The following is a 27,027-nucleotide window of genomic DNA, read 5'->3' as shown; positions in this document are numbered from 1 at the left end:
GAGAGTCTTGGACAATAGACAATAGGTGCAGGAGGAGGCCATTCGGCCCTTCGGTCACGATTCAATGTGATCATGGCTGATCATTCTCAATCAGTACCTCGTTCCTGCCTTCTCCCCATACCCCCTGACTCTGCTAGCGGTCGTAGCCTCTGAATTAAAGGATGTTGCTTTAGGAAGGAGATGAGAATAAATTTATTTAGTCAGAGGGTGGTGAATCTGTGGAATTCATTGCCACAGAAGGCTGTGGAGGCCAAGTCAATTTATATTTTTAAGGCAGAGATAGATAGATTCTTGATTAAAATGGGTATTAAGGGTTATGAGGAGAGAGCAGGTGAATGGGGTTAGGAGGGAAAGATAGATCAGCCATGATTGAATGGCAGAGTAGACTTGATGGGCCGAATGGCCTAATTCTGCTCCTATCACTTATGAACATGATGATACCACAATATTCTTGATACAAAAAAGATTCTGAACATTTACATACTCAAAAGGCCTACAGGGGTTTTTAGGTGAATTGGCTTGGTATAATTGTAAAAACAAATTGCCCCGAGTGTGTGTCGGATACTGTTAATGTGTGGGGATCGCAAGTCGGCATGGACCCGGTGGGCCGAAGGGCCTGGATCCATACTGTACCTCTAACCTAAACTACAATTTACATTGAAAATCCAACTTAAATAGCACAGACATGTTATATTAGAAGGTTTGTGGTAAAGATTTATAGCAATTCGGAGAAATGAAAGGATATTATTATTGAATGATAATTATTTGCTCTGGTTTGATTCTGCTAAACTGACTCATTAATGTTTAATAGGCTAGAATTAGAGGTTAAAATAAAACCGAATGACAAGAAGAATGTTTTAAATTGATCTTTTTTTTGTGGAGTAAATTGTTTGAATATCAATCCACAAATACCACTTGTATAAATAAATAATGTATTTCTCAAAACAATCTACGTTAAATCGTTATAGGGCCCTGGACTGTAATTCTGAGCTGGAGACAGATCCAAACAATATGTGTTGGAAAATTCAGTCAATGTATTGACCTTGGGTGCAAACATTGTGCCCTGCCTGTCCTTGCAATTCCAACGAACTGAACCTGTGAAATTTTAATCTTGCTGAGAATATATTATGAATCAAAATTCAGTAACTGATAATTGAGATACCTAGCTTGGGCACGTTGGAGGGAATGAAATGATATAATGGTGACTCACACAAAATTGGTTCTGGATTGCCATTGACTTTGCAACATGGAAATGAGAAGGTCACGAAATAATGGGTCAGTAATTGAGAATGTATCGGACCACAAGCAATGGGCATTCATTAGTGAAAGATATATACATCTGGGACTAATTACAGGCTATTATCAGACAAGACTGTTTGTTTGCAGGGTAATTAAGATCCAGGAATGATTATAAATCTAATCAAGATTTACGTCCTTTTAAATCAAGTCATTAATACCCTAGAGTCGCTTTGCACTGTAATCTAATCAAGGGGATCAGGTAGGTTTTATAATATTGGATTGTCTAATCCAGTCAGCTGGAATGATAGATCATATACGGTGTAAGACGTACAAGTCCTCCCCATCCTGCGAACAAATCATTTCTACAATGCTGGGTGTCTGTGGTATGGATTTGCCGAAGATAGACACAAAATGCTGGAGTGGGACAGGCAACATTTCTGGATAAAAGGAACGGGTGACGTTTCAGGTCAAGACCCTTCTTCAGATCTCCTTCTTCAGGAATGGATTTGCCGTCTGCTGTGCAGCTACCGGCATCTTCTGCCATGTAGCGACTGCTCGTGGGCAATTCCCAACTTGCAAACTGTTTGGTTTAGGAATAGTTCGCTGGAAGGGAACCTCCACCATAACCTGGGGAGGACCTGTACTCAGAAATTATTATGGATTTGACTCATGGAGGTTAGGTTGCTGTTGCTTCACTCACCACGGCTTCCCTTTCTTGAACACACACCAACATATTCTCTTCCTAGTTACCGTTCTCAAACTTTGAAGAATCTCCTGAGATTTTTGAAAACATGCCATAATCCACTTTGGATTACGATCCTTCAGTTCATTTTAATTTAGTTTAGTTTAGAGATACAGCATGGAAACAGGCCCTTTGGCCCATCGAGTCCACACCGACCAGCCATTCACGCTAGTTCTGTGCCATCCTTTTAGGGGAATTTACAGAGGCCAATTAACCTACAAACCGGCACGTCTTTGGGATGTGGGAGAAAAACAGAGCACCCGGAGAAAACCGACATGGTCGACGTTTCGGGTCAAGAAGTTTGAAGAAGGGTCTCAACCCAAAACGTCCCCCATTCCTTCCTGCCTGTCCCGCTGAGTTACTCCAGCTTTTTGTGTCTATCTCACGGTCACGGAGTGGTTGTGCAAACTCCGCACGGATACCACACAAGGTCAGGTTTGGTGCTGTGAGGCAGCAGCTCCACCAGTTGCCCGAATGTGCTGCCTACTATGTCACCTGCTTTGCTATTGTGTACGGAGGATTGAGGGCTGCCTGCTCCGTCTTTGTGCCAATGAGCATTGGCGGCAGAAACATGGACGAGCGAGCAGTATAAAAATGGTGTTGTGATTCTTTAAGCTGTCTCCAGGCAAGAAAGTGAGAGGTTCCATTCATAGCGCCACTGTGGCAGTTCATGAAATGGAATCCGGTTACAAACATTGTATTATTGAGTAATTGGCATCAGTGAAGGAGACCGTATATTTTCTTATGGTACAGAAGAAGGCCATGTGACATATTGGGTCTATGTTTTAGAGCAATCTATCAGTCCTATTCATAAAACAGAACATAGAAAACAGCACAAAAACACACCCTTGAGCCTACAATGTCTGTGTCGAAGATTAACTTTTTCAATGGGGGATGTGTTGGGTGCAATTCACATGGATCTCTGACTACAGTCAAAGTGGACTCACTGACCCACAATTTACAGCCATTATTGAAACTCTAAGTCAATAAAGCACCCCTTAAGATATTGTAATTCCAAAACAATGAAGTGCAAATACTGGAAACCTGATATAAATGCAGGAAAAACGGCGCATCAGGAAGCATCATTGGAAGGGGAAAGAAAAACAGAGCCATCATTTCAGGTCAATGATCTGAATTCAGTTCCCATGACTTGAAATGTTACCTCTGCTCCCCTCTAAATTGGCACTGCCTAATCCGGTGAATATTTCCAGCACGTGCTGTGTTTTTTAAAAATTTCATAAAATACGTTGATGACTCAGGTTTGTATTTATTTTCTCGTTTGTCTACAACATTTTGCACACATTTCATTCCATGTCTTGCATTTCTTATTTGTTGGACTGGTGCTTGGAACAAACAGCCCACACCGGGGAGATACAAAGGTTTCATAAAATCAAGACTATTCTCTCTTCAGTGCTTTAAGAATATGCCGATAAAATTAAAATGAAGCACCTTAATCAGCTGCAATGTTCAAAATATCCATTAGCTAATTTAAATGTTTTCTTTTAAAATTACGGTTTAATTAGATTTCTCATAAGTTATGTTACTGGAGTATCAGTGGCATTTCCCTCGTGAGAGAGAAATGCAAATTGACTGGTAACCTATTAAATAATTAAGCTGGGAAGTTTAACAGTTTATTGGAACCATTGCACTTTGCAACCAAAAGACAACTTTGAATTTATCAGTTTTAACACTTAAAGAGATTTAGATATTTAGATATTTGTTTGACGTAACTAGTATTTCCAAGTGAAAAGTCCCAGGTTTGCATATTAATGCAATCTAGCACATGAAATATGTCTCTCGTGATTCAGTGTTTTGTTTTTAGTTTAGTTTCATTTAGAGATACAAGCCCTTCGGCCCACTGAGTCCGCGCCGACCAGCGATCCCCACACACTAGCACTATCCTACACACACCAGGGACAATCTACAATTTTTGCCAAAGCCAATTGACCTACAAACCTACACATCTTTGGAGTGTGAGAGGAAACCAGAGCTCCTGGAGAAAACCTAAGCCGTCACAGGGAGGACATGCAAACTCCACACATACAGTCAGGATCGAACCCCGGTCTCTGGCACTGTAAGGCAGCAACTCTACTGCTGCACCATTTTTGAAAAGTTGACCGAGAATGAGGACCAATTGCCTCAACTGGGTCTTAAGGGGACTGACTCGTTGAAGTTGAATAGACCAGAGGATTGTAATATGTGTAACTAAGTTGGATTAACTGACCAGAAGTTTATATGTTTCTATAAGATCCCCACTCATCCTTCCACAGTAAATTCTATTGAATATAAGCCGAGTCGATCCATTCTTTCAACATATGTCAGTCCCGCCATCCCGGGAATTAACCTGGTGAACCTGCTCTGCAGTAGCAAAAATGTCTGTCCTTCCTCAAACTAGGAGACCAAAACTGCACTCAATACTCCAGGTGCGGTCCTAAATGGCCTACCCCTTATTCTTAACCCTTGGTTCTGGACTCCTCCACCATCAGGAACATTTTTCCCACGTCTACTCGTGCACCTATTTTCTATGTTTCTATGATTCTATGTAAAGGGACTGACTCATTGAAGTTGAGTAGTCCCGAGGATTATAATATGTGTAACTAAGTTAGATTACAAGCTCATGAACTGAACACCCCATTCTTCAGCTCTCAGTATTACCTGTGTACTACGCTGCACTCTCTACTCAATGATTTATTTTAGATTTGGCGCCCACAAGGACAGATGCATCAGATAGGTGATGATAATGTGAATGGAAGAATGTCAAGGAATAAAGTCATTGGATAAATCAAGTTGCTGCTCACCAATGATGCTAATGTCCGAAAATTTGCAATCAATCTCAATAACATCAACACATAAACTTGAAATAGTGGGATCCTACAAAGACTTGTGCATGAGTGAAATAGAGTGGTACACGTGAATCATTGGATATGTAGTTGTTGAAGGGGCTCCATCCCTAATTAACTGTACTGGGAATCGTGGATTTTATGACAAAGCTCTGGAGCCCTTCAGGAAGTGAAGTAAACTGATGGGGCCCCACTTCAGATCAAACAATATAATAGAAATTCAGAAAGAAAGAACTGCAGATGCCGGTTAATACCAAAGTTAGACACAAAGTGCCGGAGTAACTCAGCGGGTCAGGTAGCATGTGGAACCAGTTCCACAGTTCACTACATCGTATCTCTCTTGAGTTCAAGCCTTCCCTTGCCAACCGTGGGCCTGCCATGGCACCTCCCTGCTTGAGATCCCTTGTTGGTCCTGGTCTTTACTCACCTCCTGTTCTTCACCCGCAGCCCCCTACTTCCAGTCTGCAGAAGGGTCCCGACCCGAAACGTCACCTATCCTTTTTCTCCAGAGATGCTGCCTGACCTGCTGAGATATTTCAGCGCTTTGTGTCTATCTTTAATAGAAATTCAGGATTGCAGACAAAGTTGTGCCTGCTCGGGTTGAACAATATGAGGATGTACAAAAGAATTGTAACCAATACCAATCGGCGTGGTTACATATGCAACTTTGATAAGGCTTACGTGTGACTAAAAAAGTTTAATTCTGTGAAGTGGCAGAGAGATTCACTTTTACCCAGAGCCTTCAGTGATTGTAGCAAGCTCCAAATTTAGAACTAGGAACCCAAAGTATAGTGAGACCTCTAATTTTTTTTTAGATTTAGAGATACAGCGTGGAAACAGGCCCTTCGGCCCACCGAGTCTGCGCCGCCCAGTGATCCCCGCACATTAACACTATCCTACACACACTAGGGACAATTTTTACATTTTACCCAGTCAATTAACCTACAAACCTGTACGTCTTTGGAGTGTGGGAGGAAACCGAAGATCTCGGAGAAAACCCACGCAGGTCACGGGGAGAACGTACAAACTCCGTACAGACGGCGCCCGTAGTCAGGATCGAACCTGAGTCTCAGGCGCTGCATTCGCTGTAAGGCAGCAACTCTACCGCTGCGCCACCGTGCCACCGTGATCACATAGTTGTATTGGATAATCTAATTACACTGCAATTTTGGTGTCTTGAAGACTTCAGGACAAGTTGATGTGTGATGTAAATGCACCAGTTTAAATGTTTGAGCCCGTATGTCAAAATGCTGTGCGGACGGAGAAAGGCGTCCAAAAGTACAAAGGTGTCTCGGCTGGGATGTGATATTAATGTTAAATGCAGTGAATGGGCAAATAACAAGAGCAACTAGCAAAGAGCAAAGGAAAGAGTTCTAATAAAGGACACAAAAGTGCTGGAGTCTTCTTTCGTGTCCATGTTTCAAATGTTAAATCACTGTCATCGTCCGTCCTGAAAAGTGCGGAAGCTTCCGGCGCCATCACTTGTACAATCAATGATGGTGGTAGCAGAATTAGCTCAGGACACTTCCAGTTTCCAGCTCCGCGACGTGGACGCTTCTGCTACGGGGCCAGTGCTGGAGTAACTCAGTGGGTCAGGCAGCATCTCTGGAGAACATGGATAGGTGACGTTTCACAGCGTGCTGGAGTAACTCAGTGGGTCAGGCAGCATCTCTGGAGAACATGGATAGGTGACGTTTCACAGAGTGCTGGAGTAACTCAGCGGGTCAGGCAGCATCTCTGGAGAACATGGATAGGTGGCGTTTCACAGAGTGCTGGAGAAGGGTCTCGACCCGAAACGCCACCCATTCCTTCTCTCCAGAGATGCTGCCTGACCCGCTGAGTTACTCCAGCATTTTGTGATACCTTCGATTTGTACCAGCATCTGCAGTTATTTTCCTACACTACTACCCTTCACAACTATGCTCATTTAAAGCTCTGAATTGCAAAAATATTTCCATCCAAATAATTGAAACTGAATTATTCACAAAATGCTGGAGTAACTCAGCAGGTCAGGCAGCATCTCGGGAGAGAAGGAATGGGTGACGTTTCGGGTCGAGACCCTTCTTCAGAAACTGAAGTTTGGTTCAGTGTCGGCACGGCAACCAACTCATCAAGATTTCATAAACGGCAAATGACCAGAAAAAGAAAGGGGAAGGAAACTTATTATATGTGATTAGAGTCTGTACCGCAAACCAGCCTAATGACAGCCATCTTGACTCTCTGTGAAGCCCACACTTAAAACAGGAAGCCATAAAGTAGAATAATGTACAGTATTGTGGCTAATGACCAGTGTGAAAATCAAAATGTAAACACCATGTATGGCACTGGTGACAATAATGTAAATATAACACGGCATAATGTAAATATGACAGGGCGGCATGGTGGCACAGTGGTAGAGTTGCTGCCTTGCAACGCTAGAGAGACCCGGGTTCGATCCTGACTACCGGTGCTGCTTTTACGGAGTTTGTACGTTCTCCCCGTGACCTGCATGGATTTTCTCTGGGAACTTCGGTTTCCTCCCACACTACAAAAGCGTACAGGTTTGTAGGTTAATTGGCTTCGGTAAAATTGTAAAATTGTCCCTAGTGTGTGTAGGATAGTGTTAGTGTGCCAGGATCGCTGGTCGACACGGACCCGGTGGGTTAAAGGACCTGGTTCGGTGCTGTATCTCTAAACAAAACTAAACCATTTTAAAATTAAAGTTAGTGATCAGTATTTTTTCATATTTTCTGGTTACACTAGAGATCTATGGTCTCTTTCAATGTCACATCTTTCAATCCCACTCCTCCACTTACTTCCCATTCTGCCTGACATGTCCACTCCACCATTCATTCATGGCCGATCTCTGCCTCCTAATCCCATTTTCCTGCCTTCTCCCCATAACCCTTGACACCCGTTCTAATCAAGAATTTGTCTATCTCTGCCTCAAAAATATCCACTGACTTGGCCTCCACAAAATTAGAGCTCCCTTTAATTCTGAGGCTATAAACCTCTGGTCCTAGACTCTCCCACCAGTGGAAACATGCTCTCCACATCCACTCTATCTATGCCTTTCATTATTCTGTAAGTTTCAATGAAGTTCCCCACTCAATCTTCTAAACTCCAGCGAGTACAGGCCCAGGGCTGTCAAACGCTCATCATATGCTTACATGGACAGTTTTTTCCCAGCTGTTATCAGGTAATCGAACCGTCCTATCACAAACTGGAGCGCAGTCCTGAACTCCTATCTACTTCACTGGAGACCCTCAGACTAGCATTGATTGGACTTTACTGGACTTTATCTTGCACTAAAAGTTATACCCTTTATCATGCATCTGTACACCGTGAACAGCTCGATTGTAATCATATATAGTCTTTCTGCTGTCTGGTTAGTATGCAACAAAAGTTTTATTTGTACCTTGGTACACGTGATAATAAACGTGAACTAAACACTAAAATGAGTCGTACCTGACTCTAGTCTGGAGATACACTGGGTAGTGTAGTGTGTAGTGTAGTGTACCTGACTCTAGTCTGGAGATCATTACTATTGAAAAAGTTTGCCTCAAAGAGTTAAAAGTGGATTTGACCAATTATCACCCATTATTAGTTGGGCTCCTAGAGAAATTTTGCAGACTTGTGCAAGCATCAAGTGGCAAAAAGTTTACCGTTCATTGATTTATAATTACACAGGCGCTCCTCAACTTACGATGGGATTACTTTCCGAGAAACCCATCGTAAACCGAAAATATCGTAAGTCAAAGAGTATTTAATACACCTGATCATGTGGCCGGAAGCGAGCTGCGGCTCGCCATGGCACGCTGCCGTTGCCCAGCGTTTGCACCATTGTAAAGTCGAAATGTCATAAGTCGAAGCATCGTAAGTCTGGGAGCACCTGGATTCACAAATATGTCTTCAAATTCAAGTGAAAACCCGATTTTATCGCTTTCACAAACACCCGTGAATCTTTGATGTGATCTTGCATGACTGCCAGTGCTTGGATTTAACTTTATTAATGTTTGCTGTGCATATGGACTACATGCTGAAAGCACACGCACACGCACATTCACACCCACACGCACTCCCACACGGGCACGCACACGCACACGCACAATAACTGGTCATTTGCCATACGTGGAAACTTGATGGATTGGTTGCCAACATCAGTTTTACGTATTTGGATGGAAATAGAGTCATCGAATCAAACAGCCTGGAAACAGGTCCTTCAGACCAACTTGCCCATGCCAAGCAACTACACTAGACATGTCCCATCCTTATTATATTTTAGATAAGCTGAAAATCCAGTTAAACATGATTCATGAGACTTTAAAAAAAAATCTAATGTTCATTCGATTCATTAAATGGGCAACGATAAATATGCAAGAGAGGTTTTGCCTATTACTTCTGTTCACAGCCTTCCTCCCTGAAGGCACAGCACTGCAGTGGAAATTGTTGCCAGCTCTGTTTCCAAGAGGCCATTTAAGTTGATTCATTAAGTGGGTGGAGATATTCCTGCCTGTATTTAGTACCACATTGGCTTCAAAAGCTGATCGAAGATAGGGAAGACTGAGTATCTTCCATGAAGGAGGTTGAGGAGGGCAGTTGTATTGCATCTACTGAAATTAGCTTTTGCTTTAAAGGCAACTTTATTAGTTTAGCTTAGAGATACAGCGCGGAAACAGGCCCTTCGGCCCACCGAGTCTGTGCCGACCAGTGATCGCCGCACACTAACACTATCCTACACACACTGGGGACAATTTACAATCTCTATCCAAAGCCAATCAACCACAGACGAGTAATTCTTTGGAATGTGAGAAGAAGCCAGAGCACCCACGGAAAACCCACGCAGTCGTGGGGAGAACGTACAAACTCCATACAGACAGCACCCGTAGTCAGGATCGAACCCGGGCCTCTGGCACATGGAGGCAGCGACTCTATCACTGCGCCACCGTGCCGCACAAACTCTGTGGTGAGGTTATAAAGATGCTTCCCATTTTCTTATGATTCCTGGAGATTTTTTCTTCAGACAGAAACTCAGTGTTGCTTGAACACATCACAATTCCACAAGGTGAAGTTGCCCAGATGATATGTTCATAGTTGGACTGAAGGAGGATTATTGGTCAGGCCGCAAGGGAGATGTTCTTTGCTGTTCTTGTCAGCTTGGCTGAGTTGGTAGCAATCTGACCTCTGATTCAAGATGCTGTGGGTTTGTTCAAGTCACAAAACGTAATCGCAAACATATAGGTGAAAAGAGGGAGAGGGAGGGGGAGGGGGAGGAAGATTCTCAGAGATGCAACAGCTCAGTTTCAGCTACTAAACTGTGAGGCCATCCCAGTGGACACAGAAGGTTTCATCGTATTATTTTGAAGTTTAGGCAAGTTATCCTTGGCTCCTAACCAAAACTGATTTCCCTACCAACATTTCTGAAACAGATACTTGACACACCGTTGTTTGTGTGAACAGTCTCCAATATGCATCACGTTAGTTCAGTGCCGACAAAGGCGTTTGGAACTTTCTTAACAGATGCAACGGACACCATATACATGTCTTTTTCATTCACCTTTAACTTACAATATTACTCACAGCCTAAGGTTTGGTACAATAGTCCAGTTTAGTTTAGTTTAGAGATACAGTGTGGAAACAGGCCCTTCGGCCCACCGGGTCCGTGCCGACCAGCGATCTACACGCACTGGGGCCAATTTACAATCTTACCAAGCCAATTAACCTACAAACCTATATGTCTTTGGACACGTTAGAGGCAGGAAACATGTTCCCAATGTTGGGGAGTCCAGAACCAGGGGCCACAGTTTAAGAATAAGGGGTAGGCCATTTAGAACGGAGATGAGGAAAAACTTTCACTCAGAGAGTTGTAAATCTGTGGAATTCTCTTCCTCAGAAGGCAGTGGAGGCTAATTCTCTGGATGCTTGCAAGAGAGAGCTAGATAGAGCTCTTAACGATAGCGGAGTCAGGGGGTATGGGGAGAAGGCAGGAATGGGGTACTGATTGTGAATGATCAGCCATGATCACATTGAATGGCGGTGCTGCCTTGAAGGGCCGAATGGCCTACTCCTGCACCTATTGTCTATTGTCTATTGAGTGTGGGAGGAAACCGGAGCTCCCGGAGAAAACCCACACGATCATGGGGAAAACGTACAAACTGTGTACAGACAGCACCTGTAGTCAGGACTGCATCCGGGTCTCTGGGTGTTGTAAGGCAGCAACTCTACCGCTGCACCACTGTGCTGCCCCTTTCTCAAATATCAGGAGACATTTGAAAGAGTGGTCACTGGTTCTTGTCAATGGCAGCAGTCTACTATACTCTGGGTAGATGTAATCGAACAGCAATGAGATGGCAATCCCACCATTGGCAGCGTGGAACGACTGATAAAGCCTCACTTTAGTATCTTATGTGGAAGACGGTATCTTTGAAGGAGCAACATTCCCCCAGTATCGTGTTGGAGTGTTCGTCTTGATTATTTGGTCAAATCTCGAGCCCACAAAATTCTGACTCCAGAAGCCAGCGTGCAATTGATTGAAAGATACAGCATGGAAACAGGCCTCTTCAGCCCATTGGACCCTGCACGGTAGCGCAGCGGTAGAGTTGCTGCTTTACAGCGAATGCAGCGCCGGAGACTCAGGTTCGATCCTGACTACGGGTGCTGCACTGTAAGGAGTTTGTACGTTCTCCCCGTGACCTGCGTGGGTTTTCTCCGAGATCTTCGGTTTCCTCCCACACTCCAAAGACGTACAGGTATGTAGGTTAATTGGCTGGGTAAATGTAAAAATTGTCCCTAGTGGGTGTAGGATAGTGTTAATGTACGGGGATCACTGGGCGGCACGGACTTGGAGGGCCGAAAAGGCCTGTTTCCGGCTGTAGATATATGATATGATATGATATGCCGACCATCAATCACCCTGTTACACCAGTTCCATGTCATCCCATCTTTGCATTCACTCCTGACACACTGCGGGTAATTTGCAGAGGCCTGTTGACCTACAAACCCTCATGTCCTTGGATGTGGGAGGTAACTGGAGCACCTGGAGGAAGCCCATGCATTCAGACGGAGAATGTGCAAACTCCACACAGACAGCACCTCAGGTCAGGCTTTAACCTGGGTATCTGGCGCTGTGAGGCAAGGGCTCTACCAGCTGTGCCACCTGCCACCTACAGAGAGAGACACAACGACCAGCCAGCGACCACATAAACAGGCGAGCATTCAGTCTTCCTTTATAAGGGCTTCTGTTTTCAGCCAAGGATGGATCACAGGTTAAACGAGGTAATTGCTTGAAGAAACCTTCAATAAATACAATTATTCTTTATCCTGAAACAGCAACTTTGTAAGTGTCCGTGAAAAAAATAATAAAGCCGTCTTGATAGAACTTTTCAACAAGGAGCCATTCCAATTCCTCCGCAACATCTTTAATGTCAAAGAAAAACCCACTTAACAAGATTGATTCTGTCCTTTCAGTGTTTGGTTGTATTGTGAAGCTTAAACTCGGTTCGACAAGTGTATATAAGTCATGTCACATCAGCGGTACTCGAACAACTATGAATTAATAAGACTGCAGTTGTGTTGGAGGAAATTAATTAGCCACTAAGTTCAGTAATTTTTTGTTATTTCTATGAAGATGCCACTTCTGATTTTGATGTTTACTTCAAAGTTAAAATTAGTTCAGAGGAGCAGTTGTCTGTTCACCTTGAATGGAAATGGTTTCATGTGTGTGGCTTGCAATCTAATCAGGTTTGCGGCTAATTACCATCATTGGACATGTTTTATTAGGCTTTTAGAGATGCAGTGTGGAAACAGGCTCTTCGGCCCACCGAGTCCGATGACCAGTGATCATCCGTACACTAGTTCTATGTGTACTGTGTGCAGTTTTGATCTCCAAATTTGAGGAAGGATATTCTTGCTATTGAGGGCGTGCAGCGTAGGTTTACTAGGTTAATTCCCGAAATGGCGGGACTGTCATATGTTGAAAGACTGGAGCGACTAGGCTGGAATTTAGAAGGATGAGAGGGGATCTTATCGAAACATATAAGATTATTATGGGGTTGGACACATTAGAGGCAGGAAACATGTTCCCAATGTTGGGGGAGTCCAGAACCAGGGGCCACAGTTTAAGAATAAGGGGTAGTCCATTTAGAACGGAGATGAGGAAAAACTTTTTCAGTCAGAGAGTTGTAAATCTGTGGAATTCTCTGCCCGGAGAAGGCAGTGGAGGCCAATTCTCCGAATGCATTCAAGAGAGAGCTAGATAGAGCTCTTAAGGATAGCGGAGTCAGGGGTTATGGGGAGAAGGCAGGAACGGGGTACTGATTGAGAATGATCAGCCATGATCACATTGAATGGTGGTGCTGGCTCGAAGGGCCGAATGGCCTCCTCCTGCACCTATTGTCTATTGTCTATTGTCTATCCTACACACCGGGGACAATTGACAGAAGCCGATTAACCTGAAAACATGCACGTCTTTGGGGAGTGAGAGGAAACCGGAGAAAACCCACGTGGAGAACGTACAAGCATCGTGCAGATAGCACCCGTAGTCAGGATTAAACCTGGCTCTCTGGCGCTGTGAGGCAGCGACTCTACCGCTGCAGCACGGTGACGCCCTGAGGATTGGACGTGTGTACTGGGATTTTATACTAGTTGGGCAATCTCCACGTTGAAACCCCGGGCAAAAATTAGCAGAAAACATCTTGGTTACATATTGTTCTTAGTTCCAGATATAATGATGAGCTTGACATTGTGCATTCAGTAACAATGAGAGTCAAGGAGATGTCGCCTATGTGTAACCTTTGGTGAGTGTGACCAAATATTGTTTGTTTCTGATACTAAGTAAGTGGGCAAAAATATCATTCCTCAGCTCCAAGCTACTCAGGTACCCCAGATTGACAACACAACTTCTCATTGAAGTAAGGTGGACACAAAATATTGGAGTAACTCAGCGGGTCAGGCAGAACCTCTGGAGAGAAGGAATGGGTGACGTTTTGGGTCGAGACCCTTCTTCAGACTTCGTCTGAAACGTCATCCATTCCTTCTCTCCAGAGATGCTGCCTGACCCACTGAGTTACTCCAGCATTTTTGTCCACCTTCGATTTAAACCAGCATCTGCAGGGTTTTTTCCTGCCCCTTCTCATTGATGTAGTTTGGTTTAGAGATGTGTGGAAACAAGCCCCTTCGGCATTTCATTAAAATGCCTTCGAGAGCTCGGGGCAACAGTATGGAAATAAATAACGTTTAATAAGAGTAGAATCCTTAAGAAAACAGTTTTTTTATCTCTCCGTGCTAGTACACCTGGGAGCTATAGACCATAAACCTAACAGCTGTGGTCAGAAGAGGGTTTTGAGGGATAAAGAGATATGTTATTGGATGGGCAAGGGTTTGTTTGGGATCTTCAGCATGGCTTGGCATAGGAGGTCATGTCTCAGGAGTTTGATTGAGTTTTTTGAAGGAGTAATCAAGAATATTTGTGAAGGCGACACTGTGGCGAGGTGTAGAGCTGCTGCCTTGCAGTGCCAGTGACCCGGGTTCGATCCTGATCTCGGGAGCTGTCCGTGAGGCTTTTTTACGTTCTCCCTGTGACCGCACAGGTTTTCTTCAGCAGCTCCAGTTTCCTCCCATGTTCCAAAGATGTGCAGGTTTGTAGGTTAATTGGCTTCTGTGAATTTCCCCGTACAAGTCAAGTCAAGTTTATTTGTCACATACACATACACGATGTGCAGTGAAATGAAAGTGGCAATGCCTGCGGATTGTGCACAAAAAAAGAATTACAGTTACAGCATATAAATAAAGTTAATAAGTTACTATAGTGTAGACAAACATTTAGTCTCTGGAGTTATAAAAGTTGACAGTCCTGATGGCCTGTGGGAAGAAACTCCGTCTCATCCTCTCCGTTTTCACAGCGTGACAGCGGAGGCGTTTGCCTGATCGTAGCATCTGGAACAGTCCGTTGCTGGGGTGGCAGGGGTCCCTCATGATCTTGCTTGCTCTGGATCTGCACCTCCTGATGTATAGGTCCAACAGGGGGTCGAGTGTAGTTCCCATGGTGCGTTCTGCCGAACGCACTACTCTCTGCAGGGCCATCCTGTCCTGGGAAGAGCTGTTCCCAAACCAGACTGTAATGTTGCCGGACAGGATGCTCTCTACAGCCCCAGAGTAGAAGCAATGAAGGATCCTCAGAGACACTCTGAATTTCCTCAGTTGTCTAAGGTGGTAAAGGCGCTGCTTTGCCTTACCCACCAGTGCGGCAATGTGCGTTGCCCGTGTCAGATCCTCTGTGATGCGGACTCCCAAGTATTTAAAACTGCTCACCCTATCCACAGTAGACCCATTTATCTCCAGTGGCGTGTCAACACTTCTGAAGTCCACAATCAGCTCCTTTGTTTTAGTGACATTCAAGAGGAGGCTATTGTCCTGACACCAGAGTGCCAGATCAGCCACCTCCTCCCGGTAGGCTTTCTCATCGTTGTCGGAGATCCGGCCCACCACCACAGTGTCATCAGCAAACTTGATGATGGAGTTTGAGCTGAACCTGGCCCCACAGTCATGTGTGTACAGGGAGTACAATAGGGGGCTAAGGACGCAGCCCTGGGGGGATCCTATGTTCAGGGTGAGGGAGCTAGATGTGTGTTCCCCCATCCTGACCACTTGGGGCCTGGCGGTGAGAAAGTCCAGGACCCAGGCACACAGAGGGGTGCTAAGCCCCAGTTCCAGCAGCTTCTCAACCAGTCTGCTGGGGACTATTGTGTTGAATGCTGAACTAAAGTCAATGAACAGCATCCTCACATAGCCCCCCTGGCTGTCCAGATGAGAGAGAGCGGTGTGCAGAACCTGGGAGACCGCATCATCCGTGGACCTGTTCGGACGGTATGCGAACTGCAGTGGGTCCATGTTGTGAGGAAGGAGGGCGCAGATGTGCTTCTTGACTAGCCTCTCAAAGCATTTCATGACAACCGAGGTGAGGACCACTGGTCGGTATTCATTTAAAAACGCTGGAGAGGCATTCTTTGGCACCGGTACAATGATGGATCTTTTGAAGCATGCAGGGACCACGGACTTGGCCAAGGAGAGGTTGAATATTGTGGTGAGCACTGGAGCAAGCTGAGTAGCACAAGACTGATCAGGATGTGAAAGTTGGAGAACATAGAACTAGTGTACTGGTAATTGATGGTCGGCGTGGACTCAGTGGGCGGAAAGGCCTGTTTCAACATCATATCACTCCAAATCTCACTCTCTAAAGATTAAGGATGGCAGAGCCATAGATGGAGTAATAGGTAGACATAGGACAGCACAGGAACGAGCCCTCCGGCCCACAATGTTTATGCCGTACACGATGCTTAGCTGAACTGATCTCATCTCTTCGCACATGATCCATACCCCTCTATTCCCTGCACTCTTCAAAAGCCTCCAAAATGCCACTATCCTGATTGCCTCCACCACCACTCCTGGCAATGTATTCCAAACCCCACCAATCTCTGTCCCCCACATCTAGCCCCCCAACATCTGCATTGAACTTTCCCCTCTCTCACCTTATAGCTCTGCCCTCTAGTGCTGGTCATTTCCACCCTGGGGAGAAGGTTGTGACTCTCTATCCCATCTATTGCCTCCCATCATTTCACATCCCTATCAAGAATCCCCTCATCCTCTGACTTACTAATGAAAACAATTGAAGTCAATCCAACCCAATAGGGCAGCGGTAGAGTTGCTGCCTTACAGCGAATGCAGCGCCGGAGACCCAGGTTCAATCCCGACTACAGGTGCTGTCTGTACGGAGTTTGTGCGTTCTCCCCGTGACTTGCGTGGGTTTTCTCCGAGATCTTTGGTTTCCTACCACACTCCATAGACGTACGGGTATGTAGGTTAATTGGCTTGGTAAATTTTTAAAGAAAAATGTCCCTACTGTGTATGGGATAGTGTAAATGTGTGGGGATCGCTGGTCGGCGTGGACTCGGTGAGCCGAAATGGTCTGTTTCTGTGCTGTATCTCTAAACTAAACCAAACCTCTCACTGCAGTTGAAACCCTCTAATCCATGCAGCATTCCAGTAAACCACCTTCGCACCTTTTCCAAAGTCTCCACATCTTGTTGGACTCAAGGCAAGGGCGTGTTATAGCGAGAGATTGGCCAGGCTACCACTTTATTCCTTGGAGTGCATGAGACTGAGGGGTGATCTCATAACAGTATATAACACCATGGTGGGAATGTATGTGGTTAATGCTTAGAATATTTACCCCAAGGTCAGGAAATGAAGATCTAGGAGGCATAGGTTTATAGAAAGAGAGGAAAGATTTAAAAGGGATCTGAGTAGCAACTTTTTATATAACGTGGGTGGTGGGTACATGGAAAAAGTGCCAGAAGAAGAGGAAGTAGTTGAGGCAGGTACAATAAAATATTTAAAAGATGCCACAGTGGCACAGCGGTAGAGTTGTTGTCTTACAGTGCCAGAGACCCAGGTTCAATTCTGACTATGGGTGCTGTCTGTACGGAGTTTGTACATTCTCTCTGTGACCACATGGGTTTTCTCCGGGTGCTCCGGTTTCCTCCCACACTCCAAGGATGTTCAGGTTTGTAGGTTAATTGGTTTTGGTAAGTTGTAAAATTGTCACTAGTGTGTATAGGTTAATGCAGGGGGTGATTGTTGGTCAGTGTGGACTCAGAGGGATGAAGGGCCTGTTTCCACGCTGTATCTCTGAAGTTGGAGGACATTTCGTCAGGTAGATAGATAAGAAATGTTTAGAGAGATATGGGCGAAACGCAGGGAAATGGGTCTTGCTTAGATGGGGATCTTGGTTGGCATGGATGAGTTGAGCCAAAGGACCTGTTTCTGTGTTGTACGACTCTTTGACTCTAAGGTGGGATTTTCCTTGTGTCTTGCCCGTGGCTATCTCAAGCTAATTGATAGGCATCGATCGCTATAATTAATCAGTAACACCATTACTGTTACAAGATATGTTACGGTGAAGTTGGTGAACCTGGGTCTTTCTTCATCCATCTATCCGAACAATCATGAAAGCTTAATTTGCAATCATGACATATTAACTTTAGTTCCGTCTTGCCACCAGCATTCAGATTCCAGCAGGGCTGTCATGAAAGGAGTGGTGGTTTTTCAACAATTTATTCCAGATTTTATTGTAATGCTCTCATTTATAAAAGTCAGATCAGTAATCCAAACGGTGAAAATACGAATCACTAATTTGAGAAAGGAAGCCATTTTAGAAATCAGGTTGGTTCAGGCGGGCTGAGCGAAGGTGTTCAGTGAAACGATACCCCAGTCTGCGTTTGGTCTTTCCGATGTATAAGAGTCCACATCTTGAACAACGGATACAGTAGATGTGCTTTAAACTCCTCAGGAATCTCGTCGTAGGGCGGCACGGTAGCGCAGCGGTAGAGTTGCTGCTTTACAGCGAATGCAGCGCCGGAGACTCAGGTTCGATCCTGACTACGGGTGCTGCACTGTAAGGAGTTTGTACGTTCTCCCCGTGACCTGCGTGGGTTTTCTCCGAGATCTTCGGTTTCCTCCCACACTCCAAAGACGTACAGGTATGTAGGTTAATTGGCTGGGTAAATGTAAAAATTGTCCCTAGTGGGTGTAGGATAGTGTTAATGTGCGGGGATCGCTGGGCGGCACGGACTTGGTGGGCCGAAAAGGCCTGTTTCCGGCTGTATATATATGATATGATATGATATGATATGATAGTTTACAAGCAGTGAACTGCTTGGAATCATCGGGACATGGAGTCATACAGCACTGAAACAAGCCCTTCGGCCCAACTTGGTCACGCCGTCCAACATGCCCCATCTTCACTAGTCCCACCTGCCTCTTAACCTGTTCTACGCACGTACTTGTTTAAATGTTTCTTAAACATTGCGATAGTCCCTGCCTCAACTACTTCCTTCAGCAGCTGGTTCCATACTCCCCTCACCTTCAACCTATGTCCTTTGGTCCTCAATTCCCCTACTCTGGGTTAGAGACTCTGTGAATCTACCTGACCTATTCCTCTCATGACTTTGTACACCTCTATAAGATTACCCCTCATCCTCCTGCGCACCAAGGAATAGAGTCTTAGTCTGTTCAACCTCTCCCTATAATTCAGGCCATTGAGTTCTGGCAACATTCTTATAAATCTTCTCTGCACCAAGAACACCTTGTCTGCTTCTGAAGAACATCTATACTATGGGGAAAAAATTGAATACCCATTTTCTTGCGAGTATTTTCTGTAGTAACATGGAAATGCAGATGCTGCTTTACCAAATTAAGACCCAAAATGCTGGAGTAACTCAGCAGGTCAGGGAGCATCTCTGGAGAACATAGAAAGGTGATGTTTTGGGTTGGAACCCTTCTTCAGACTGATTGAAGTGAGGAGTGGGAAGCTGGAAGAGACAAGCGACAGGACATATCATGGCTGGCAATAGTTCTGTCGTAAGTTAAATGTCTGTCCTTTGTAGGGAAGGATTTCTTTTGCAAGATACAAGAACTGATAGAACACAAGTTAGACACACAAAAAGCTGGAGCAACTCAGCGCGTCAGGCAGCATCTCTGGAGAGTAGGAATGGTGAGGTTTTTGGTCGAGACCCTTCTTTAGACTGGTTAGGGATAAGGGAAACGAGAGATAAAGAACAATGAATGAAAGATATGCAAAAAAGTAACAATGGAACAGGAAACAGGCCATTGTTAGCTGTTGTTGGGTGAAAATGAGAAGCTGGTGTGGGGGAGGGGCAGAGAGAGAGGGAATGCCGGGGCTACCTGAAGTGAGAGAAATAAATATTCATACCACTGGGCTGTAAGCTGCCCAAGCGAAATATGAGATGCTGTTTCTCCAATTTGCATTTAGCCTCACTCTGACAATGGAGGAGACCGAGGACAGAGAGGTCCGTGTGGGAATGGGAAGGGGAATTAAAATGTCCAACAACCGGGAGATCAGGTAGGTTCAGGCGGGCTGAGCGAAGGTGTTCCGCAAAACGATCAACCAGTCTGCATTTGGTCTTTCCGATGTATAAGAGTCCTCATCTTGAACAATGGATACAGTAGATGAGGTTGAAGGAGATGCAAGTGAACCTGATAGAACACCATTATCCTGTCGATTGCCAGCAAGCTTACATGATGAGATTGTTTAAACTCACAAAGGCGACAAAGGAAGGGATCGTTGAACAAAATAAAAATGGACATCTTGTTAATTAAGTGTTAAAGATTTCCATTTAGTTTTTACTTAATCCAGATTTACAGTTTAATGATGGTTACCTACTGCTAATAGACGGAAGTCTGCTTCTTGTACTGAAGTCAATATTTACTCAAATTTATGCCAACAATATAATGGTCATTCCGTGTACATCTGATGCCAAAAAAAGTCATATTTGTTAATGAAAATATTGTACAGGACAAGTGCTTTTATTATGACTAGTACACACTAGTACGATGCACTGGCAGCTCGATGTAGTTAAACATCATTTTTTTGTTTAGGAAGGAACTGCAGATGCTAATTTGCACCGAAGATAGACACAAAGTGCTGGAGTAACACAGCGGGTCAGGCAGCATCTCTGGAGAAAAGGAATAGGTGACGGTTCGGGTTGAGACCCTTCTTCAGACTTTGTGGACTAACTCTGTTCATCTCCAATGAAGAAGGGTTTCGACCTGAAACATCACCTAATCATTCTCTCCAGAGAGGCTGTCTGAGTTACTCCAGCATTTTGTGTCTATATTTTTTTGTGTGCTGGCCAAGTGACATGCATGTTTAGTGATCATATGCATTAAGGGCGGCACGGTGGCACAGCGGTAGAGTTGCTGCCTCACAGCGCTTACAGTGCCTGCGAACCCAGGTTTGATCCCGACTCCGGGTGCTGTCTGTACGGAGTTTGTACGTTCTCCCCGTGACCTGCGTGAGTTTTCTCCAGGATCTCCGGTTTCCTCCCACACTCCAAAGACATACAGGTTTATAGGTTAATTGGATTAGTAAAATGGTAAATTGTCCCTCGTATGTGTAGAGTAGTGTTAAAGTGCGGGAATCACTGGTCGAAGGGCCGAAGGGCCTGTTTCCGCACCGTATCTCTAAACTAATCTAAACACGTTTTTGTGTACATGAAGAACTGCACAGGTCTGTCTGGTCCAGTCTCCTGGTGGGGGCTACTGTACCCGGAAATAATTGCAAGAAAAATATAATCTGAGTTAAATTATTTTCTTATTACTTGATTAACGCATAAAACATAACTTCTAATTAATTCAATTTCCAGACAATTTGGCAGAAGCAAAGAGACGAACAAAATTAAAAATCGAAGCTTTATTCCTTTCTTCTTTTTGAAATCACTGAGTTCAAAGAGCTCCGATGGACTCTTCCCTGCACGGACCAAGATGCAAACAGAAAGGAGGGGATTGTATAAGAAGGAACTGCAGCTGCTGGTTTAAACAGAAGGTAGACACAAAATGCTGGAGTAACTCAGCGGGACAGGCAGCATCTCTGGAGAGAAGGAATGGGTGACGTTTCGGGTCTCTATTCACTACAAGGTGGCGCAGCGGTCGAGTTGCTGCCTTACAGCGCTTGCAGCACCAAAGACCTGGGTTCGATCCCGACTACGGGTGCTGTCTGTATGGCGTTTGTACGTTCTCCCTGTGAACCCATAGGTTTTCTCCGTGATCTTCGATTTCCTCCCCCATTCCAAAGACGTGCAGGTTTGTAGGTTAGCTGGCTTGGTATAATTATAAATTGTCCCTAGTGCATGTAGGATAGTGCTAATGTGCGGGGATCGCTGGGCGACGCGGACTTGGTGGGCCGAAAGGGCCTGTTTCCGCGCTGTAGAATCTAAATCTAAAATCTAAAATCTAAAACTCGGTGGGCTAATGGGGCCTGTTTCCATCCTGAATCTCTAAACTAAACTAGAACTAAACTTAGAGTTGAAGTTAATGCAACTGAAAACAAAATGTGACATTGCAAAAAACCTAGAATAACCATGTTGATTGAGCTGAAGAGGTTGATGGAATCTCCAACATGTATGTGTATGTTGGTGCATCTCCAACTGTACACAACACCTTGTCCTGACTCCTTAACTGCAGCCTACATTTTACATTGAACATAAAACAGTACAGTACAGGAACAGGCTGTGCCCACAATGTCTGTGCCAAACACGATGCCTGTTTCCACGCTGTATCTCAAAACTAAACTAAACCAAACTAAACTCATCTATTGTCATAATGATTAACAATGCACCAACTCAGTGTTGTCAGTCTAACAGTGCACACTGAATGGAGTGAAAGATCTTATATGGTTCCCACAACACTCCTGCAAAATGTATTATACACGGGAGTCAATTTAGCATTTTTGAAAACTCCAAATCAGACAAAAAAATAGATAAATAATTCAAAATTTGATACGATTCCAAGTTGTGCCAGCATTCAGATGCTGTCCTGCACATAACTGAGACGCAAAGTTCTTTGAATCCACCAGCCGTTATTTTCCTTTACAGTTTCAGTTTAAAGTTATGTGATGTACATTAAAGATATCAGAGCTGAGCATTCATGAACCATGAGAGTTACCGCAGCTGGTCGGTGTGAAGGTACTATTGCAGGAGCGTTAGAAGGAGCTACATTTGGAATGCACTGGAGTGTGAAAATCTGTGTCAATGAGAGATTGTGGCAAATAAGTATTGATGTACTTAAAAGGGAAGATCGATAAGGAGATGAGTGAGGAAGGATCAGTAGGTTTGCTGACAGATTTAGAGTGATTTTAGGAGAGGGGGCTCATGGAGTAAAACACCAGCACTTTGTAATGGGGTCAAGCAGCTCATTGTGGTCAATTATGCAGAATAAATGTGATGATCTGCACAAAATAGCATGCTTCTTTCTTTAAATCTTTGTGGTCTCTCAATTTCATGGCTGACACAGTTCCTCCATAACCCACCGAGATTTTCGCTACTGAATTCAATATATTTGACCAGTTTAGTTTAGGTTAGAGATGCAGCGTGGAAACAGGCCGTTCGGCCCATCGATGCCGCACAGTAACACTATCCTACGCACTAGGGACAATTTACAATTTTACCAAAGCCAATTCACCTACAAACCTGTACGCCTTTGGAGTGTGGGAGGAAACCGGAGCACCCTGGAGAAAACCCACGCAGGTCAGGCGGAGAATTATACAAACTCCACACGGCAGCACCCGGGTCAGGATCGTACACGGGTCTCTGGTGCTGTGAGGCAGCTTTACCGCTGCGCCACTGTGAACCTTGTCAGGATTTAATTTGTAGCCCTGTATATGTAAAGAAAATTCAGTTCAAAATGACTAGTTTTCATTCCCTTTGATAATGTTATCCTTGTCTTCATTCATTTACTGTTAGTTTACTTTAATAACACATGTGACATGGTCACAGTGAAATTCTTCATCCTGCCGACTACACACAAAGTATGCAAAGAGTCACCACGTATAGTGCACCGACAGAGTCACAAAGTATAGAAATCTTTGAAGAAATCTCTACTGACCCGTGGAAAATTGTTTTGACTATAAGTTGGCATCATCCCATAGCAAGATTATGTATCTGGAGATTTTAAGAAAGAAACAGTGAGGATTATCACACAGCATTTTGAAGATGAAGTGAGAAATATGCTTCTTTTTTTTACAAATAATAACTCAAGGCCACTTTTGTTGCTGTCAAGTGTAGTTAAAATGAAGGAATTTATTTTTACCGCTAATGTTGGGTACACTATAAACCTCTACATCCAAACTCAACAAGGATTCACTGTCCTCCTGATTAAACTTTACTGATCATATGCCTCGTTGTCACCTTCATTCCCCTCAGCTAACGATGATCCATTCTACATTTTCCTTGAACTTCGTCCCCTTTGGTCTCTCGTTTTCACACCTTATCCCTGTGTCCCCCTCTCCCCTGAAGAAGGGTCTCGACCCGAAACAACACCCATTCCTTCCGTCCAGAGATGCTGTCTGTCCCGCTGAGTTACTCCAGCACTATGTGTCTATCTTCGGTGCAAACCAGCATCTGCAGTTCCTTCCAAGGCAAGTTTTTCTGTATCCTGAAGTAAATTCAACACCAAAAATACCCCCAAAAATCACTTGTTGAAAACTAAAATGTTCACAGTGATGTGAACTTAGTTTGTGAAAAACATGGGAATGACAGGTCGTTAAAATGCAATTTCATTTATTTGTTCATTGCAAAACAGAGGTTTTGATATTCATTCTGCATTACATGGAGCAATGCTTTGTGCTTCTCATAAAGCAACACACCGCCCACTCACGAAGGGCAAAACTATAGGGAATCTCTTCATAATATAATACCCAGCATGTCATATCACTTCTGTCACACAAGAAAGTGATTAGAATGTACAAAATTACCACTGAGAACAACTGGTGAGCACCAAGAAAAATCTGTCGACCACATAATAGACAGGAGATCAAGGACAGAGTGATATTCACAGGATGGATGGAGACCTGCGTGGAGAATAAATACCAGCCTAGACTCACCAAGGCCAGTAATTATCAGGTCTTTTGAACTGGAATTTAATTTAAGATACAGATGAACATTATTGAGTTTGGGTATACTGTGGGAACATTATATCTAAACTCCTAACTAAAGGAAATAAGGCTGAATGTGCTGGAACTTTGATGTTCAAAAATGCCAGTTTCTCTCAATGGCTCATTTGTTTAGTTTAGGGTTAGGGTTAGAGATGCAGCGCGGAAACAGGCCTTTCGGCCCACCGGGTCCGCGCCGACCAGCGATCCCCACACATTAACACTATCCTATACCCACCAGGGACAATTTTTACATTTACCAAGCCAATTAACCTACAAACCTGTACGGCTTTAGAGTGTGGGAGGAAACCGAAGATCTCGGAGAAATCCCACGCAGGTCACGGGGAGAGCGTACAAACTCGTACAGGCAGCACCCATAGTCGGGATCGAACCCAGGTCTCCAGCGCTGCATTCGCTGTAAGGCAGCAACTCTACCGCTGCGCCACCGTGCCACCGTGTTGATGAACAAATATTTTTTGCTGCACTTAACATTAATCTATCTTTTCTTTCAAGTGGTGAGCAGACCTGGATGGAACAACCATCTATGTCTGCTGTGCAGGAAGGAACTGCAGAGGCTGGTTTACACTGAAGACAGACTCAAAATGCTGGAGTAACTCAGCGGGTCAGGCAGCATCTCTGGGGACAAGGAATAGGTGACCTTTCAGGTCGAGACTGATGATGGGTCTCGACCCAAAACATCACCAGTTCCTTTGATCCAGAGAGATGCTGCCTGACCCGCTGAGTTCCACCAGCATTTTGCGCCTACCTTCAGCTGTTTCTGCTATTGAAATGTTGATGCTTCAGCCTTTCCGTTCAATGGTTTCTTCCTTCTCCTTCCCATTGCAGGTTCAGTCCATATGAATGGTATGATGCTCACCCATGCAACCCTGGGTCTGACGTAGTGGAGAACAACTTCACCCTGTTGAACAGCTTCTGGTTCGGAGTCGGAGCTCTTATGCAGCAAGGTGAGATGTGTTTCATCTGGTGCTCTCCTCTCAAACCCACGTCCATGTCTCAGAAAGGTGCAATGGTTCAATGATGCTTTATTGTCATGTGTGTTCAGTGAAATGCTTGGTTTTGCTGGTAAAATCATGTAGCAGATCTCACCTGGGCAGTACACAGGTGTTGCCACGTCTTGGCGGCAGCAGCATTACAAATGTTCACCAAAAGTATGCCTGCCTCCGTATGTGGCAACAGCCACCCTCCCTCCCTTCATTGGGCCTTTCCCATTGTTTCCAAAGCTATGATGTGCACCATCAGAACCAGAGTGTGCAGCAGAGCCGCCCATGGACAAGTAGACAGTGATCCATAATGTTGGAGTAGGAAAATAACTGCAGATGCTGGTATAAATCGAAGGTATTTATTCACAAAATGTTGGAGTAACTCAGCGGGTCAGGCAGCATCTCAGGAGAGAAGGAATGGGTGATGTTTCGGGTCGAGACCCTTCTTCAGACCGGATAATGTTGGAGTGCTCAATGTTTGTTGTTTTCAACTGATGGATCAAACCAACAACCATCAATAGACAATAGACAATAGGTGCAGGAGTAGGCCATTCGGCCCATCGAGCCAGCAATGTGTATAAGAAAATAACTGCAGATGCTGGTACAAATCGAAGGTATTTATTCACAAAATGCTGGAGTAACTCAGCAGGTCAGGCAGCATCTCAGGAGAGAAGGAATGGGTGATGTTTCGGGTCGAGACCCTTCTTCAGACTGAAGAAGGGTCCGCCATTCAATGCGATCATGGCTGATCATTCACAATCAGTACCCCGTTCCTGCCTTCTCCCCATACCCCCTGACTCCGCTATCATGAAGAGCTCTATCCAGCTCTCTCTTGAAAGCATCCAGGGAATTGGCTTCCACTGCCTTCTGAGGCAGAGAATTCCACAGATTTACAACTCTCTGAGTGAAAAACCTTTTCCTCATCTCCGTTCTAAATGGCCTACCCCTTATTCTTAAACTGTGGCCCCTGGTTCTGGACTCCCCCAACATTGGGAACATGTTTCCTGCCTGTAGTGTGCCCAATCCCTTAATAATCTTATATGTTTCAATAAGATCCCCTCTCGTCCTTCTAAATTCCAGTGTATACAAGCCTAGTCGCTCCAGTCTTTCAACAGACGACAGTCCTGCCATTCCGGGAATTAACCTGGTGAAACTACGCTGCACGCCCTCAATAGCAAGAATGTCCTTCCTCAAATTTGGAGACCAAAACCGCACACAGTACTGCTGTTGTTGTAAACTAGGCATCCAGGCTTGGTGCAATGGGTCCTGAATATTCACAGCATCATATCTTGAGATTAAAATCAATCTCTACTCCATGCAAGGAAATAGGTGATTGGGGAAAAAGAAATGTACCTGGAAATTGGATTGTGTCATTTTTGTTCACTACACAATCCAATTTCAATGAACAAAAATGTGATTGGAAACGAGGAACCAAATGACTGGATCACAAAGTTTATGGTTTTAGTTTAGTTTAGAGATGCAGTGCGGAAACAGGCCCTTTGGCACACCGAGTCCGCACCGACCAGCGATCTCCGCACATTAACACTATCCTACACACACTAGGGTCAATTAACATTTTTTTATACCAAGCCAATTAACCTGCAAACCTGTACGTCTTTGGAGTGTGGGAGGAAACCAGAGCACCCAGAGAAAACCCACGTGGTCACGGGGAGAACGTACAAACTCCATGGAGACAGCACCCGCAGTCAGGATTGAACCCGGGCC

The 27,027-nt window shown here is 44.5% G+C and overlaps 1 protein-coding gene across 3 annotated transcripts in view; it reads left to right on the top strand.

The window, feature by feature from the left end:
• Nucleotides 1-27,027, top strand: part of LOC144606858 (glutamate receptor ionotropic, kainate 3-like) — a 552,253-nt gene that overhangs the window by 338,715 nt on the left and 186,511 nt on the right. For all 3 annotated transcript variants that reach the window (XM_078423285.1, XM_078423286.1, XM_078423284.1), the window contains one exon: nucleotides 25,148-25,266. In XM_078423285.1, coding sequence (XP_078279411.1) covers nucleotides 25,148-25,266 — 119 coding nt within the window. The remainder of the gene's footprint in view (nucleotides 1-25,147; nucleotides 25,267-27,027) is intronic.

Source organism: Rhinoraja longicauda, chromosome 27 (genome assembly GCF_053455715.1).
Source record: "Rhinoraja longicauda isolate Sanriku21f chromosome 27, sRhiLon1.1, whole genome shotgun sequence".
NCBI lineage: Eukaryota > Metazoa > Chordata > Chondrichthyes > Rajiformes > Arhynchobatidae > Rhinoraja > Rhinoraja longicauda.
This window is presented reverse-complemented; position numbering and strand designations above follow the sequence as displayed.